This window comes from Polistes dominula, unplaced genomic scaffold, assembly GCF_049000335.1.
Source record: "Polistes dominula isolate Pdom_NZ unplaced genomic scaffold, Pdom_raw_medaka contig_18, whole genome shotgun sequence".
NCBI lineage: Eukaryota > Metazoa > Arthropoda > Insecta > Hymenoptera > Vespidae > Polistes > Polistes dominula.
Window position 1 is genome coordinate 1558637 of NW_028301164.1, and position 14190 is coordinate 1572826.

Consider the following 14190-nt stretch of genomic DNA (forward strand, 5'->3'; position numbering starts at 1 on the left):
TATTTTTTTTTAGAATAACACCAACATTAAAATTAATCTTTGCAATTAATTTATTTGTTAAATAAAAGAAACTATCGATAATCGATACATTTGATTAATATTTAAATGAAAAATCTTTCAAATTTTTATAATTAAACTGAAAGTAAACTATCCTCGATGATGGGTGGGTTTGATTTAATGTATATAGGTTTAAAAAAAAAATATGAAAGAAAGTATTGGGAATTTCTATTTCTGGCGAATAGTTAGGCAATTAATTAACATAAGTTCAATAATATTGAATTATACACAGACATACCAATATTCATTATTCGACATAAAATATTGTTTATGTTGTAATAACACATATATAGTAAATATTAGAATCTTCGTTAGAATATATGATCAATTTATTTAGTATTTCGTCAAGTTCAAAACAAGTTCAATACGTAAAACTGATGAGTGTGTAGATGAGTGTGTGAGAGCGATGTAAACATTTAAGAATCATCTCTCATGGTGTGGGTGTGTGTGTGTGTGTGAGTATCACGTGACTGCGAGACTGCTTAAGCTATGAGATGCTCTCTCTCTCTCTCTCTCTCTTCTACAAGACTTCGATTTGAGCGTACGTGTGTTGCCAACGTTATATAAAATATATTAGTAATTAATTTCACAAGGCTCACTAAAGATTTTATTTGTTCATCTCTTTTAATAGTTTCATATAATTTCATTGGTAGATAAAGAATCATTAAATGGTACAACCCTTATATAGGTCGGTAAAGCTTTTATAAGGGCTTTTACCCGAATTATCTGCATAGGGGTGGCTAATAACCAAATATATATATATATGTATACAGAGAAGCAAATGTTTGCAGGATATATCTGCAAATGATAATTTAAATTTAATTTAATTGTTTGAAAGAATTAATACAATAATTTGATATTTTTTTTATAAAATTGTTTAATTAGAAAATAGGAAAATTAAAGTAGTTAAAGTGTTTAATTAGAAAATAGGAAAATTAAAATTGTAAAAGTGTTTAATTAGAAAATAAGAAAATTACAATTGTAAAAGTGTTTAATTAAAAAATAGGAAAATAATTGGTTGAAAGAATTAATAAAATAATTTGATATTTTTATTGTAAAATTGTTTAATTAGAAAATAAGCAAATTACAATTGCAAAAGTGTTTGATTACAAAATAGGAAAATTAAAATTTGTTGTTTGAAACAACAACAAAAATGAGCTATAACTTTATATTATTAACTTTATATTAAAAAATAATATACATACAACATGGTAAAATATAATATATATATATATATTATACGTTTATATTATATAACATAAGTTATATATATATATATATATATATATATATATATAGAAACACACAATATATTCATTTATAAGTATATTGTTTTGTTATATACGTGTGTTAATTAAATCTTGATTCTATGTGAAGCTTTCAAATTAGTTTCCTTCAGTTAAAAAAATTTTCATTTTCTTTTCTATGCTTTAGCATAATTATTATTAAGTAAAAATTTATTACTTTAACATCTTCTTCTCCTTCTTCTTCTTCTTCTTCTTCTTTTAAATCTTCTAAATCATCTTTTTTTTTTTCTAATTCTTCAATTTAAGTTTATTCTTCTTCTTACTATTACACGTTTGGTATCTATTTTAGGAAAGAGAGAAAAAAAATGACAGAGTAAAATGTAAATAATATAGTTCTCCCGTTGAAAGAAGCCAAACAAAGGATTACATTTGTGTCAAGGAAACAAATCTGGAAGGGTTGTGTAGAAAGAATGCTTATCTACTTGCTATTCCGGAGTCTTGTGTTGTTAGTCGAACTAAAAGGTCTGATCTGATTCTTTGTTTTTTTTTTTTTTTTTCAAACTATCATTTCTTCTATTTGCATTTCATTTGACGCGACCAACAAGACAAAAACAAAACAAAACAAAACAAAAATAGGGGAAGAAAAAATTATTGGATTTCAATGTACCTGTGACAAAATTATAATCAAATGAATATTTTTACTTATCTATATGTATCAATGAGTTATTTTTTTGTTCTATGGATGTGATTATGTATATAATGGTGGTGGTGGTGGTGAGGTGGATATGGTGGTGGTTAAAAATGAACTGGATGTGATTAAAATGTCGTGGCTGGACAAATTATTGCTCACGTTTGTTCTCCTACCAGGTGGGCAGGGTTCGGGTCCACCCTTTCCAAGGCGCAAAAAGCGGTGACAGTAAAAATGATTGTCCATTATTTTGATTTTATAGTAAAATATTACTTTGCTAGTTACCATTAAACACGTATTAATCTTTTTATTTGTTGTTTTCCTTTTCAATATTTTCTTTTTTTTTTTTTTTGTCAGATATATTATTCTGTCCTTTTTATCAATGTGTGTAGGGAGTGTTGGTGGTGGTGATGGTGGTGGTGGGGGGACGTTATCGTTCGTTCGATTAATCTTCATCCCTTTTTTTTTTTTTATTTACTATTTTTAACTCATTCATTTTACTTTAGATGGTTGAATTATGAAATATATCTTTTATCGTATACATATATTACTTTTTTTCTTTATTTCTTTTGGTTTTATCTTTTTCAATGTATTTAAGCTTTCCCCATCTTGCTATTATTTAAAATTGTTGGTTAGGTTAACAAAACAAAAAAGTGCACATGAGCTTTTTCCTATGTTCTTTTTTTTTATATTTAATATCGTAAACTTAAACTTTAAGCCAATGATGTATGTTTGATTTATGTATGTGTGTGTTTAAAAAATTAGAAATGCAAACGTTTCATTTACAATTGAGTATGTAAATGTTTTACGAAGTTAATGATATTAATTTATTTATTTTTTGTTTCTTAATAAATTACGTTAAGTAAAGGATTCAGAGATTTAATTCTATCCATTTGAAAGGAGCTTTCTATTGGTGTTAGTGTCATTGGGGGAAAAAAATCAGGGCTGTTCTTTACAATTAGCCGTGAGACCAAATAGAAAAAAAACAAAGAACTTTTCTTAGTTTCGATCGAGGAAGAAATCCTATCGTGCCCTCGTCGGAAAATAAGAGAAAGGTAAAACTGAAAAAAAAGGAAACAGAAGGGAAAATTGAAAAACAAGAAAGGAAAAGGGGAGAAAAAAGAAGTTTTGATAAGAGCGTGACAATGAGAACTCGAAAAGTTGTGATCTCTGTAAGCAGAGACTGTAGTTGTAATTGAATGTCCGGTGGGGGACGTTCGTTATCGGATAACTTTTCCCCTTTAGTTTTTTTTTCTTTTTTCTTTTTTAACTTTAACGACGTCCTGGTGTACAAGAAAAAAAAATAAAAATTTTGAAAACAGTGGTATGGTTAAAATATTACAGAAAGTATCTGTATAATTAAAACGATACCCACGAAAAACTTTTCAGGAGTGGAGGAATTAAAAAAGAATTCTTTTCCAATTATTTTCCCCTAAGGTTCCCTTTTAAAGACAAACAAGAAAAGGATACAAAATGAAAAGAAAAGAAAGAAAAAGGGAATGGGATGAAAAAAAATGTTCTTTTTTTTTTTTTCGAAATGTTTCAAATTGTTTTATAACAATTGTTTGTTGTCTCCCTCTGACGGAAGAAACATCGTTCAAGTTATTTTTCAACTTTTTATTTCTATTTCTCGTCATTATAATACATGTAAATGTGTAAAATGAAAAAGAGATAACACGAGAAAGGTGTAATCCGTAACTCACGTGAGGGGCTTTTTGTCCTCGAATTCATTCCGAGTTAAAGAACGTTCGTGAGCTTTCCGTTGGATGGCGTTGTAGTTCGTTTTTACGATCAAATTGTCTTTGCTGGTATAGAAGATATCTTTTGACAAACATTTTTCTTGAATAAAATTTATAACGAGTTGTTTTATATGATAGCAAAAAATTTATTTATATTCTTTTATTAAATCAATTTGTTGAGTATATAAAATATATTATTGATTTATTCAATAAGTTAATATGATTTTATTTATTTTCTGACCAACGATGAACAAATAAAAGATACAAAAAATTCATATGAATTTATTTGAAAATTTAATAAAATCATATTACATGTATTTGATCAAATAAGTGATCATAGATGTTTTATTATAAATGTATTAGTTATATATTTGAAATATTCACAAATATTCCAATTAAAATATTAATACTTTTTTTATATATAATATTATACGAGAGATCGTTTGTTTAATTCTGTTTATTCAATTCATTAAGAAGATGATAAATAATTTATTTCATAATAAATTAAAAGAAATAAAATATATCTACATATTTTATTATTATTATAATTTATTATTTATATTATTTTTTATTATATTAATTTTATTATTATAATATAATTTATTATATTATTATATAATTATATATGGATAATTATTATATATATATATGGAATGTATATATATATATATATATCTATTTATTTATTTATTATATAATTTTATTATATAATATAATAATATATTATATATTATTTCTATTATTTATTATAATTTATTATTATTATTATTATTATTATATTTTTATATATTACATTTATATTATATATAAGAATATCACATTCGAAAGTATAAATATATATTTGCTTAGAAAACTTATTATTATATAGTAGAAATAGTTTTTCATAAGAAAAATCCAAAAGGATCTTGGGTAAAATCCCTTAAAGGATTTAACAAGGATCTAGGAACATAGTTATATATATATATATATATGACATAAGCAGCAACGTTCGAGTGGCGCATGCTGTTATCTGGGTCGATTCAGTCATGGCTCTCGGCATAGGACCGTCGTATGTCCGGATCACTCGATTAAGTTGGGTCAAACGATATTATACTAAGTTGCGTTGGGGAGGATTACTCCATGCGTTAGTCGTGGTTCCATGGAAGAGAGGAAGAGAGTGAGAGTGAGAGAGCATACTCTGATCAGTCAACGAGGCCTAAAATTAGACTTTGATATAGGCGATTAGAATATTATCTACTCGTTGCCCACACGTTATATTCATACGTCATAGTGATGAATGTACGTTCGTTCATCGATTTGTTTTATTTTAAACATCTATTGCATTAACATTTAAATGTCGTATCGTTTTCAAAATTTATCTTCTTTTTTTTTTTATCAATAAACAATTTTTAGTCAACATTTGAACATTTTTTTCACTTTTTTTTTTCTATAAATTTCAAAAATATGCACAAAATTTGCAATTTTGCAAGACACCCCTAACCTTTCCTAAAAAATTCAACGAATTGATAATAAATGTGTCGAAACAAGTCGGACAAGTTTATTTTTGATAAATAATCTTTTTTATACTTTTTTTTATTTTTTTATTTAAATATATGCCAAAGATTATACATGTTTATTCATGTATAGTAATACTTTGTCATATTTATTATTATTATTATTATTATTATTAATTTGCATTAGGAACTCGAAAGTTTATTAACGCAAATACCAAATCCCTATTTTGTTGTACTTGAATAAATTAAATAATCAACAAGGTATTCTTTCATTTTAAATATTCCTAAATGTTATAAACTCTTAAAAGCTCTGTAAAAAGTAGAAACGCGGTTCTGATTAGATATTATTTATAATAAAATACATATTTAGAAAATATTAGCAATTTTTACATTAATCCATACTATTCTATAATAATTTAAATGAAATATTTATAATCATGAATTTGAATTATACAAAACAAACAATACATACAAATAACTGATCCAATAAATGCAAGGACAAAAATTCATAAGAAATGAGTTATGGGATAAGAGAATGAACAGGAGGGAGGAGGAGATGTGGGGTAGGTCTGTAGATTTTGTACCAATCCGGATCGGTTGGAGATTAATTTTCAAACGATTCGAGAAGGAAGAATGCGAACGAGTTCAAATTGAAATATGAGGTTAAAGAGATGGTAAGTTAAAGATAGGTGGTCATTGGTAACGATATAGTCTAGGTGTGCATTCTTCTTTACGATAAAATCTACGTGATAGTGTACAATTAAAGGGAGAGGTCTAATGAGAAGTGGAAATAGAAAATGTTCGTGCTTATTGAAACGTAGAGAAGAGGAGGAAAAAAAAAAGAAAGAGAAGAAAGTGGATGAAAGAGAGTAAAAGAGAGTAAAAGAGAGTAAAAGAGAGAGAGAGAGAGAGGAAGATAGGTGGTTTCACGGTAATGTTGCTTCGTTTCATAGAAATGTAGGTACACGTATTTCCCTTGTCGCTAAGATGTCTTCTTTCATTTATATTTTCTTCATTTTTTTCTTTTTCTTACTCATATTCACTCTCTCTCTCTCTCTCTCTCTCTCTCACTCTCTCACTCACTCACTCTTTCTTAGTCATATTCTTTCTCTTTTTATTTTTCTTTGTGTATTTGTGTGTGCTTCTTTTTCTTTCATTTTCAATGACGACGTTGCTCGTCGTTCGTAGAATATTTTACAGTAATAAAACACGTAGAAGTAGTATAATATCTAACATAAAATCAAGAGTATATATATATATATATCAAGATAAATATTGTAGGTTGTAAAAGATGGATACGTCGATTCTCCATTGATTTTTGTTTCACTATCCAGATGTAAAATTCACACCTGGTTTCTATTTTTGTTTTTCTTTTCCCATGGCAAATGAAGTTTACGAAAAAAGTTTTGCCCGTGTTTTAACGTTTAAGAATTATATTGGAAAATAGGAAGAAAGAAAAAACGAATAATGAGATAATTGAAAATGAAGGAAAATAATATTTTGTTGTTTCCCTGGAGAATCTAAGATAACGCGAACTATCGAGAGTAATAATAATACTTCTTGAAAAAAAGGTAAAGCACATATTGAATCTTTTATTTTTTCTTCCCCCTCCTTTGTACCAGTGTAGTCAAGTTCCACAGTTTACTCGAGTAATCTTTTTTTTTTTCTTTCTTTCTAACATTAGCCGAGGCGAAAGTAATCGGATAATCTCGTAGGATCCGTGGAAGGGTCGATTAAAGCGCGAATTACCTTCTTCATCCCTTTTTATCCTATCTAACGGTAAATATCAATCGAAGTATCTGACATTTGACACTTTTATCGAAGCATTAACGAAGGACGAGCGTTTAAGCAGCTCGTTTGGTTACACATTAACTACCTACCTAACTAGTTATCACGAGAAGGGGTGATAAAGGGGATGAGATGGGCTAAAACAGAATTGGGGTGGCTTAAGAGAAGAGTAGAGAAGAGAAGAGAAGAGAAGTAGGAGAAACCATTTTGGACCTACCCTATTCTAGTAGGGAAATCTCTTATTCAACTTTACGTTGAATCTCTTGCCACTCATACACTAAATCTAATATCATTCTTATTCTATTATTTCTATCTTTAATATTATTTCTAGAGAATTAAAGCACATAGATTCTATAGTTGGTAATATAAGGCAGAGGGGGAGAGGGCTATCTTTTTGAATCGTTCGAACGTTAATTACATTTGAAATGAGTTCAAATGTGAGTCCCTTGCCCGAAGAAGGAACTGTTAGAGATATCGACTTGGACGACTCTCAGCTTTTCGAGCAGCATCGCAGTTAAAATGTAAGAGAAAGAGAGAGAGAGAGAAAGAGAGACATGCATCACCCTCTCGTTGATACCCTTTCGGACATATAGATTCGGCTAAAGTCACGCGCACACGCTTGGATTCGTATTGGAGGTTTAGTAGTAGTAGTGGTGGTGGGAAGGTGGAACCCACCCTTCTCGTTGATGCATACACCCCGTGCTGCTGGAAAACGGTGGCTTCGGAGGACTGGGGTGCGGGGTTGGACAGAGGGTTAGGGGCTAGGAGGAGGGTAGGTGGAAGAGAGAGGATACGTACACACACGTAGAGACACATAGGGAGTAAAACTTATAGAAGTAGTAGTAGTAGTAGTAGTAGTAGTGGCACAGAGGGACGCACACTGGGTGGTAGACCACCGAACGCACGTTGCGCGAGCAACGAAACCCCTCCCTTCGACCCCCTACTTTCTTTTTTCTCTCTCTCTCTCTCTCTCTCTTTCTTATAAGCACGAGGGTGATAGACAGAGAAAGAGAGAGTAAAAGAGAGAGAGAGAGTAAGAGAGAGTGAGTGAGTGAGTGAGTGAGTGAGTGAGTGAGTGAGTGAGTGAGTAAACGAGGGAGGGAAAAGGAGCTTTAACGGAACGAGGGTGGCGCCACGGCGCAACGTTGTGGCCATTGGTGAAAGTAAGTCTGGCACCTCCACTGTACCTTTACCGCCCTGTCCCACCAGGTCCAACTTTCTGTGTCTCTCTCTCTCTCTGCTCGTGTCCGTTACGCACAAACACCACTTCTGTTCTTTCGACGAGGAAGAAAGGAAGGAAATAAAGCAAGCGTTCTTCTCGTTCGTTCGTTCGTTCGTTCGTTCGTTCGTTCGTTCGTTCGTTCGTTCGTTCGTCCGTTGGTTCGTTGGTTCGTTCGTTCGTTCGTTCGGTTGCTTGCTGTTGTTGTTCGTTTACTTGCCTGTCCTCGCCGCGTTTATGAAAGTTCCTTCTCGTACGTCATTGTTCTCGTGTATTATTTTAAAGAAAGATAGAAAAGAAAAAAGAAAGAAATAAAGGAAGGAAGAAAGGAAGGAAGGAAGAAAGGAAGGAAGGAAGGAAGGAAGGAAAGAAGGAAAAGGAAAAAGATAAAAGGCACTTCTCAACGTAATATCCTTCCGCGAAAGGATACGTCAAGCACACACGTAGAAACGCGTGTCCGTGCTGTCCTCGTACCTGGCCGCGTGTGTGTGCGCGCACGCGTTCAAGTTCTCTCTCTCTCTCTCTCTCTTTCTCTCTTTATCTTTCTCTCTTTCTCAATTCCTTTTTCCACGTCTCGTGTCTGCTCTGCATACTGACTTCCTTCCTTCCTTCCTTCCTTTTTATTTATTTTATCCTTCCTTTTAGACGAACCTTAAGTAGTAGACTGTCCTTTCAATCTTTGACCAACTCCTTTCTCTCTCTCTCTCTCTCTCTCGTTCTCACTCTCTTTTAGAACACTCCCACCATATCATCAGGATAACCACCACTACCATTTCCACTTCCACAATCTCAACCAGCACCACCACTATCAGCATCAGCACCAGCAACACTACTTTTACTAAAGGCCACCACCATCATCAACCACCACCAAACATCGTCCTCGATCCTTTTTCGGTCTCACGGGAGAGCTCACGCACAGCCACTGGTGTTCAACACCAAAAGAGGACTCGAAAATTCGATCAAGCTACATCAAAAAAATTTTCATTTCCTTTTCATTTCAATTTTTTGCCCTTTTTTTTCTCTTTCATTTCGTTACGTTTTTTTTTTCATTCGTCTCTCCCCACTTCCGTCCGTTTTTCTATTTCCGTTTACACACCTAAACGCGATCGTTCAATCGTAACGAGATTTTTCTTCTATTTTCACTCTCATCGTACCAGCAACAACTTTCTCGTCTCGCACGTTTTCTCCATTTGTCATTCGTTATCTCTTTTTTTTTCTTTCCCCTTTTTCTTCTTCTCCCACACACACACACTCTCTCTCTCTCTCTCTCTCTCTTTGGCTACCTATTTCCTTAATCCTTTTTTTTTTCTTTTATTGGAGAGATATGCAGCATCGTACGCGCCGGTGCACCCGCCTGGGAAAAGAATGACGCGACCGGGAGAACTTCTTCCAACTACGAAAACGTCGCGAGTTTTCCAACTGTTTTTATTTTATCATTAATATTATTATTATTATTATTATTTAGATTATTTTTCTTAATTATTATTATTAATACATTATTACGATAATCATTGTATTATTATTATTATTATTATGATTGTCATTACTTATTATGTGACAGTGCGCTGTGCAAGTGGGTGAATATAAGAAAAAGAAAGAAAGAAAGAAAGAAAGAGTATAATATTAATAATAAATAAAATTACAAAGAAGGGACACATTTACATAAACAACAAAAATATATATATATAAAATAATATATATACATATATGTATATGCGCGTATAAAAATAGTCACCCACACGCACACACACACACACATACAGAGAGAGACAGAGAGGGATAGAGTAAAATAATAATAAAAAAGCATACAAAAAGGGGAGGGTAAAAAAAAAGAATAATAAAAAAGAATAAAAAAAAAAAATAGAAAAAAAAATAGGAAAAAGAAAACAGTATTAACGAACGAGAAAGTAATCTAGTAAGTGCCCCCTATCCTAATGAGAAACACTCATGTGTATATATATATATATTGATACATTTATGTATATAGAGTGAGAGAGGGAGAGAAGAGAGACACTAGCGTGTTGTGGTTGTCCAACTCGCGGGACACACGGGGGAGTCTCGGTGATAGTAATCGCAACATGCGGGAAGGTACAAAAGTGCGAGCCGCTACGGCGATCTGCTGGGCCATCGCCAGTTAGCCACTGTACTCTCTTTCTTCTTCTTCTTCTTCTTCTTCTTTTATTTTTGCTTTTTATTTTTTTTTAAATTATTAAAACGTCATCATTATATATTATTTATGTAATCATTTCTATTCTTCTTGTTTATACTTTTATTCTTATTATTTATTTGATCATTTGTCTAAGTACATTTTTGTTTATGAATCAATATTTTTTGGTTTAATATTAAAAATTTGTTTTATTAATCATTAGATATTGATTATTTTTGTAAATTCTTATTATAAATTATTTATGTAATTATTGACTATTTTTCTCTCATAGTTTTATTTTTATCGTTAGTATTATTTAATCATTTTTCTATGTACATTTTTGTTCCTTGATCGATATTTTTTTATTTAATATTTTACATATTTTTTAACAACCATTAGATGTTGATTAGTTTTGTAAATTATTATTATTATAAATTATTCACATAATTATTGACTACTTTTCTCTCATAGTTTTATTATTATCATTAGCATTATTTGATCATTTTTATTATGTACATTTTTCTTCTTCGATCAATATTTTGTTATCTAATTTTTTGTTGAATTTTTTTCAATATTCTTATTATAATTATTCCTTTATATCTTTCTCTATTTCTCTCTATTTCTTTTTCTTCCTTCCGAGTAAACAAAAAAGAAAAAAGAAAAAAGAAAAAGAAAAAAAAAAAGAAATAAGAAAAAAAACGGTCGAGACTACGATATACTACTTATCTATAGCTCTGTTCTGTCATCGCATGCCAAAACTAGAGGACTTAACTCACCGGATTGTCTTCTCTGCGAAAAAGCGACAAAGCGGCCGCCTCCATGCAACATGCAGATGATCCTGGTTGCTGGCGGGTGAGTCCATCATACTCTCCCAGGGTCACACGATCACGCACGTTCGCTCTCGTTCGTTCTCGTTCGTTCCTTCGTTCGCTCTCGTTCGTTTTATTCGTTCGCTCTCGTTCGTTCGTTTCGTTGATTCTCGTTCTATTCGTTCATCCTATTCCTTTATCTATTTATCTATCTGTCTATATCTATCTATTTCTATCTATTTCTGTCTAACACCTTCTCTCCATTATCTCTCTCAATTCCTCATCTCTTCTTTGTCTCTCAATTCCTATTCTTCTCTTTCTCTCACTCTCCCATTGTGCTTTCTCTGTGCTTTCGTTCGTTCCTGCTGGCGTTAGCGAAAACACACACACACATGCTGGTAAATGAGATCCTCGTTGGCTTGAAACTGATCGAGTTTGACGGGTCCAGCTTGGACAAGAATACGCTCATCGTATTTCAATGTTAGATTTATCTACTTGTACTAGATAACTTAATTGTTTATTTGTGTTCTTTTTTCTTTTTTTTTTTTTTGTTCATTCAGAATTCAGTTGCGACAATTTTTACAATTTTAAAGTTGCTAAAGTTTTACCTTTTTCTTTTTTGGTTTTCATTCAAATATATATTCATAAATAATATATATATTAAGCACGAGAATAATATTATATATACTGTATATATTTTAACAAATATTTAAAAACAAAATAATTTATTTAAATTATACAATTTTTAATTATAATAATAATTATAATAATTATTATTAATTTAATTTCTATTATATATTAATTATATTATTATATAATAATAATATATAATAGTAAAAATAATATTAATATATAGTATATATAATTTATAATTATATTAATAATTAATACATTAATTATAATTTTTTTATATAATTATAAAATTTTAACTTATTTATCTAATTTTATTAAAAAAAAAAAAAAAATAAAAAGATAAAAAGATATCTCTAGAATGACAATTACTTTTGTAAAAATGTTTGACATGAATGAAACTTTTAATTTTTTCTAATAAGATTTGATAGAACAAATTTTATTTATGTAATATTTGTTAAATAATTTTTGATTCAAAGAAAATAACACACAAAGACATTTTTTTTTTTTTTTTTTAAATAACTTTTACAGAAAGAGAAAATAAACCGACTGTTAAACTATATTTTATTCGTATAAACGTTGAAATGAAATTCTAAACGAGGATAAATATTTTCATCGAACAAAATCTTCCGTCGTAGGTTTGAATTACGAACGTTTCTAACTTTAACTCGCATCGCATTACACAAACGTTTTTTTTTCATTTTTAAGATCTACCCGTTATCCCGTCGATTAAATTCACTCCGATAAAATAAGAAAAAAAAACAGAAGAAGCAGCAGCAGCAGAAGAAGAAGAAGAAGAAGAAGAAGAAGAAGAAGAAGAAGAAGAAGAAGAAGAAGAAGAAGAAGAAGAAGAAGGGGAAAAAAAAAAGAAAATATAAAACAACAAACCACCTTAATCTTTCCCCAACAAAAAAAAAAAAAAAAAGAAAATAAAAAAATAAAAATAACCGAAACGGGAAAAAATAGTTGATAAATACGATGAATGTACTAAGACAAAAATAGAATGCATCTGTTTTTTTTTCTTCTTCTCCTTCTTCTTCTTCTTCTTCTTCTTTTTCCTTCACCTCTTCTTTCTCTACACGTTTTTCGATGTGAATTAGAACGGAAAATCGGCTTTCGCCAGGTCGGATTTGGAGTCGCGTGGGAAATCGTTTCTTCAAGGCGAATACGCTTGCGCCCTAACAGCGAAATGGATTAAATTCGATCGCGAGAAGTCGCCAAGTCTTATGGGGTAGAAGGGTTGGAAGGGTTGGAAGGGTTGTAAAGAGTAGGATGAGAACGAGGTTAAAAGTAACTAGGTAAAAGAGAACACACGTGAAATCTTTGCCAGTTTATTATTATGTATACATTTTGTATGAGTGTATGTGTACATACATGCGTATTCACATACGTACATTTATGAATGTAATTCGTAAAACGAATTGTTCATTGATAAATTCTTACTCAGTTATTTCCTGTTTGTCCCCTTTTTCATCCCCATCTCTGTTCTTTTTCCATACATCCCTTGTTCCCTATGTTTTACACCTTCTCTTTTAACCCCTTCACTTTCTATTCTTTTTTTTTCGTCTCGCTACTTTTTTGTTGTTGTTGTTTCTCTTCTCTTTCTTTTTTTTTTTTTTTATTATTCTCTCACCACTATACTCATCCACACTACTCGTATACGTTAGCTATTGTCTTTAGCTTTTGTTTAAAATATTCAAAGCTCTTTCGATGGAACCTCTGTCTGAGATCAGATAGAAAGCAATTCTCTATTGATATGTATGCATTTATGTATGTATAGATGAATTGAAAGAGAGAGAGAGAGAGAGAGAGAGAGAAATGTATAGCATATAAAATACCAAGTGACGTACATATAAATGCAATTTATTATACCAATTTTGCCACTCTGTCATTTCTGAATGATTTCATCTTTTTTTCTTTTAACTTCGTTATGATTCTTAAGAAAAAAAAAACATTGTTTCAAAATGTTAACGTAACATAACGAAAAATCAAAAGTTATTATTTAAGTTATATTAATTATCATTTAATCATTGTTGATCATTGAATGAATTATAAATGAAACTTGAAATATATCATAGAAATTATTGTTGTTTATATCTTCAATTCAATTATTATGATTCTTAATTTGTAATAAATATTAGGAATAATAAAATGATTGTATTTTTTAGCGTATTATTTGTTAAAAGATTAGAAAGTGAAGTTAAAAAAGTGTAGAATTTTTTTTTTTAACAAAGTGTATAATTATTTTTAGCCAACATTTGTTAAAAAATTAGAATGTGAAGTTAGAAAAGTGTAGAATTCTTGAATTTATATTATTTTCATATTCATTTTCGTCTGAAATGTTTACATTTTTAATAGAATACAAATAGGAAAT

At 30.3% G+C, this 14190-nt stretch overlaps 1 protein-coding gene across 13 annotated transcripts in view; it reads left to right on the forward strand.

The window, feature by feature from the left end:
- shaker (potassium voltage-gated channel protein Shaker) overlaps window positions 1-14190 on the forward strand; it is a 202827-nt gene that overhangs the window by 76636 nt on the left and 112001 nt on the right. The window contains exons 1-3 of one of the 13 annotated variants that reach the window (XM_089178912.1): window positions 10010-10146; window positions 10219-10319; window positions 11110-11229. The exons of 11 other annotated variants lie outside the window; for them this stretch is intronic. In XM_089178912.1, coding sequence (XP_089035038.1) covers window positions 11204-11229 — 26 coding nt within the window. In that variant the 5' untranslated portion in view covers window positions 10010-10146; window positions 10219-10319; window positions 11110-11203. Of the gene's footprint in view, window positions 1-10009; window positions 10147-10218; window positions 10320-10355; window positions 10375-11109; window positions 11230-14190 lie in introns of those variants that run through there. One more of the 13 variants, XM_089178911.1, reaches the window with a different exon arrangement.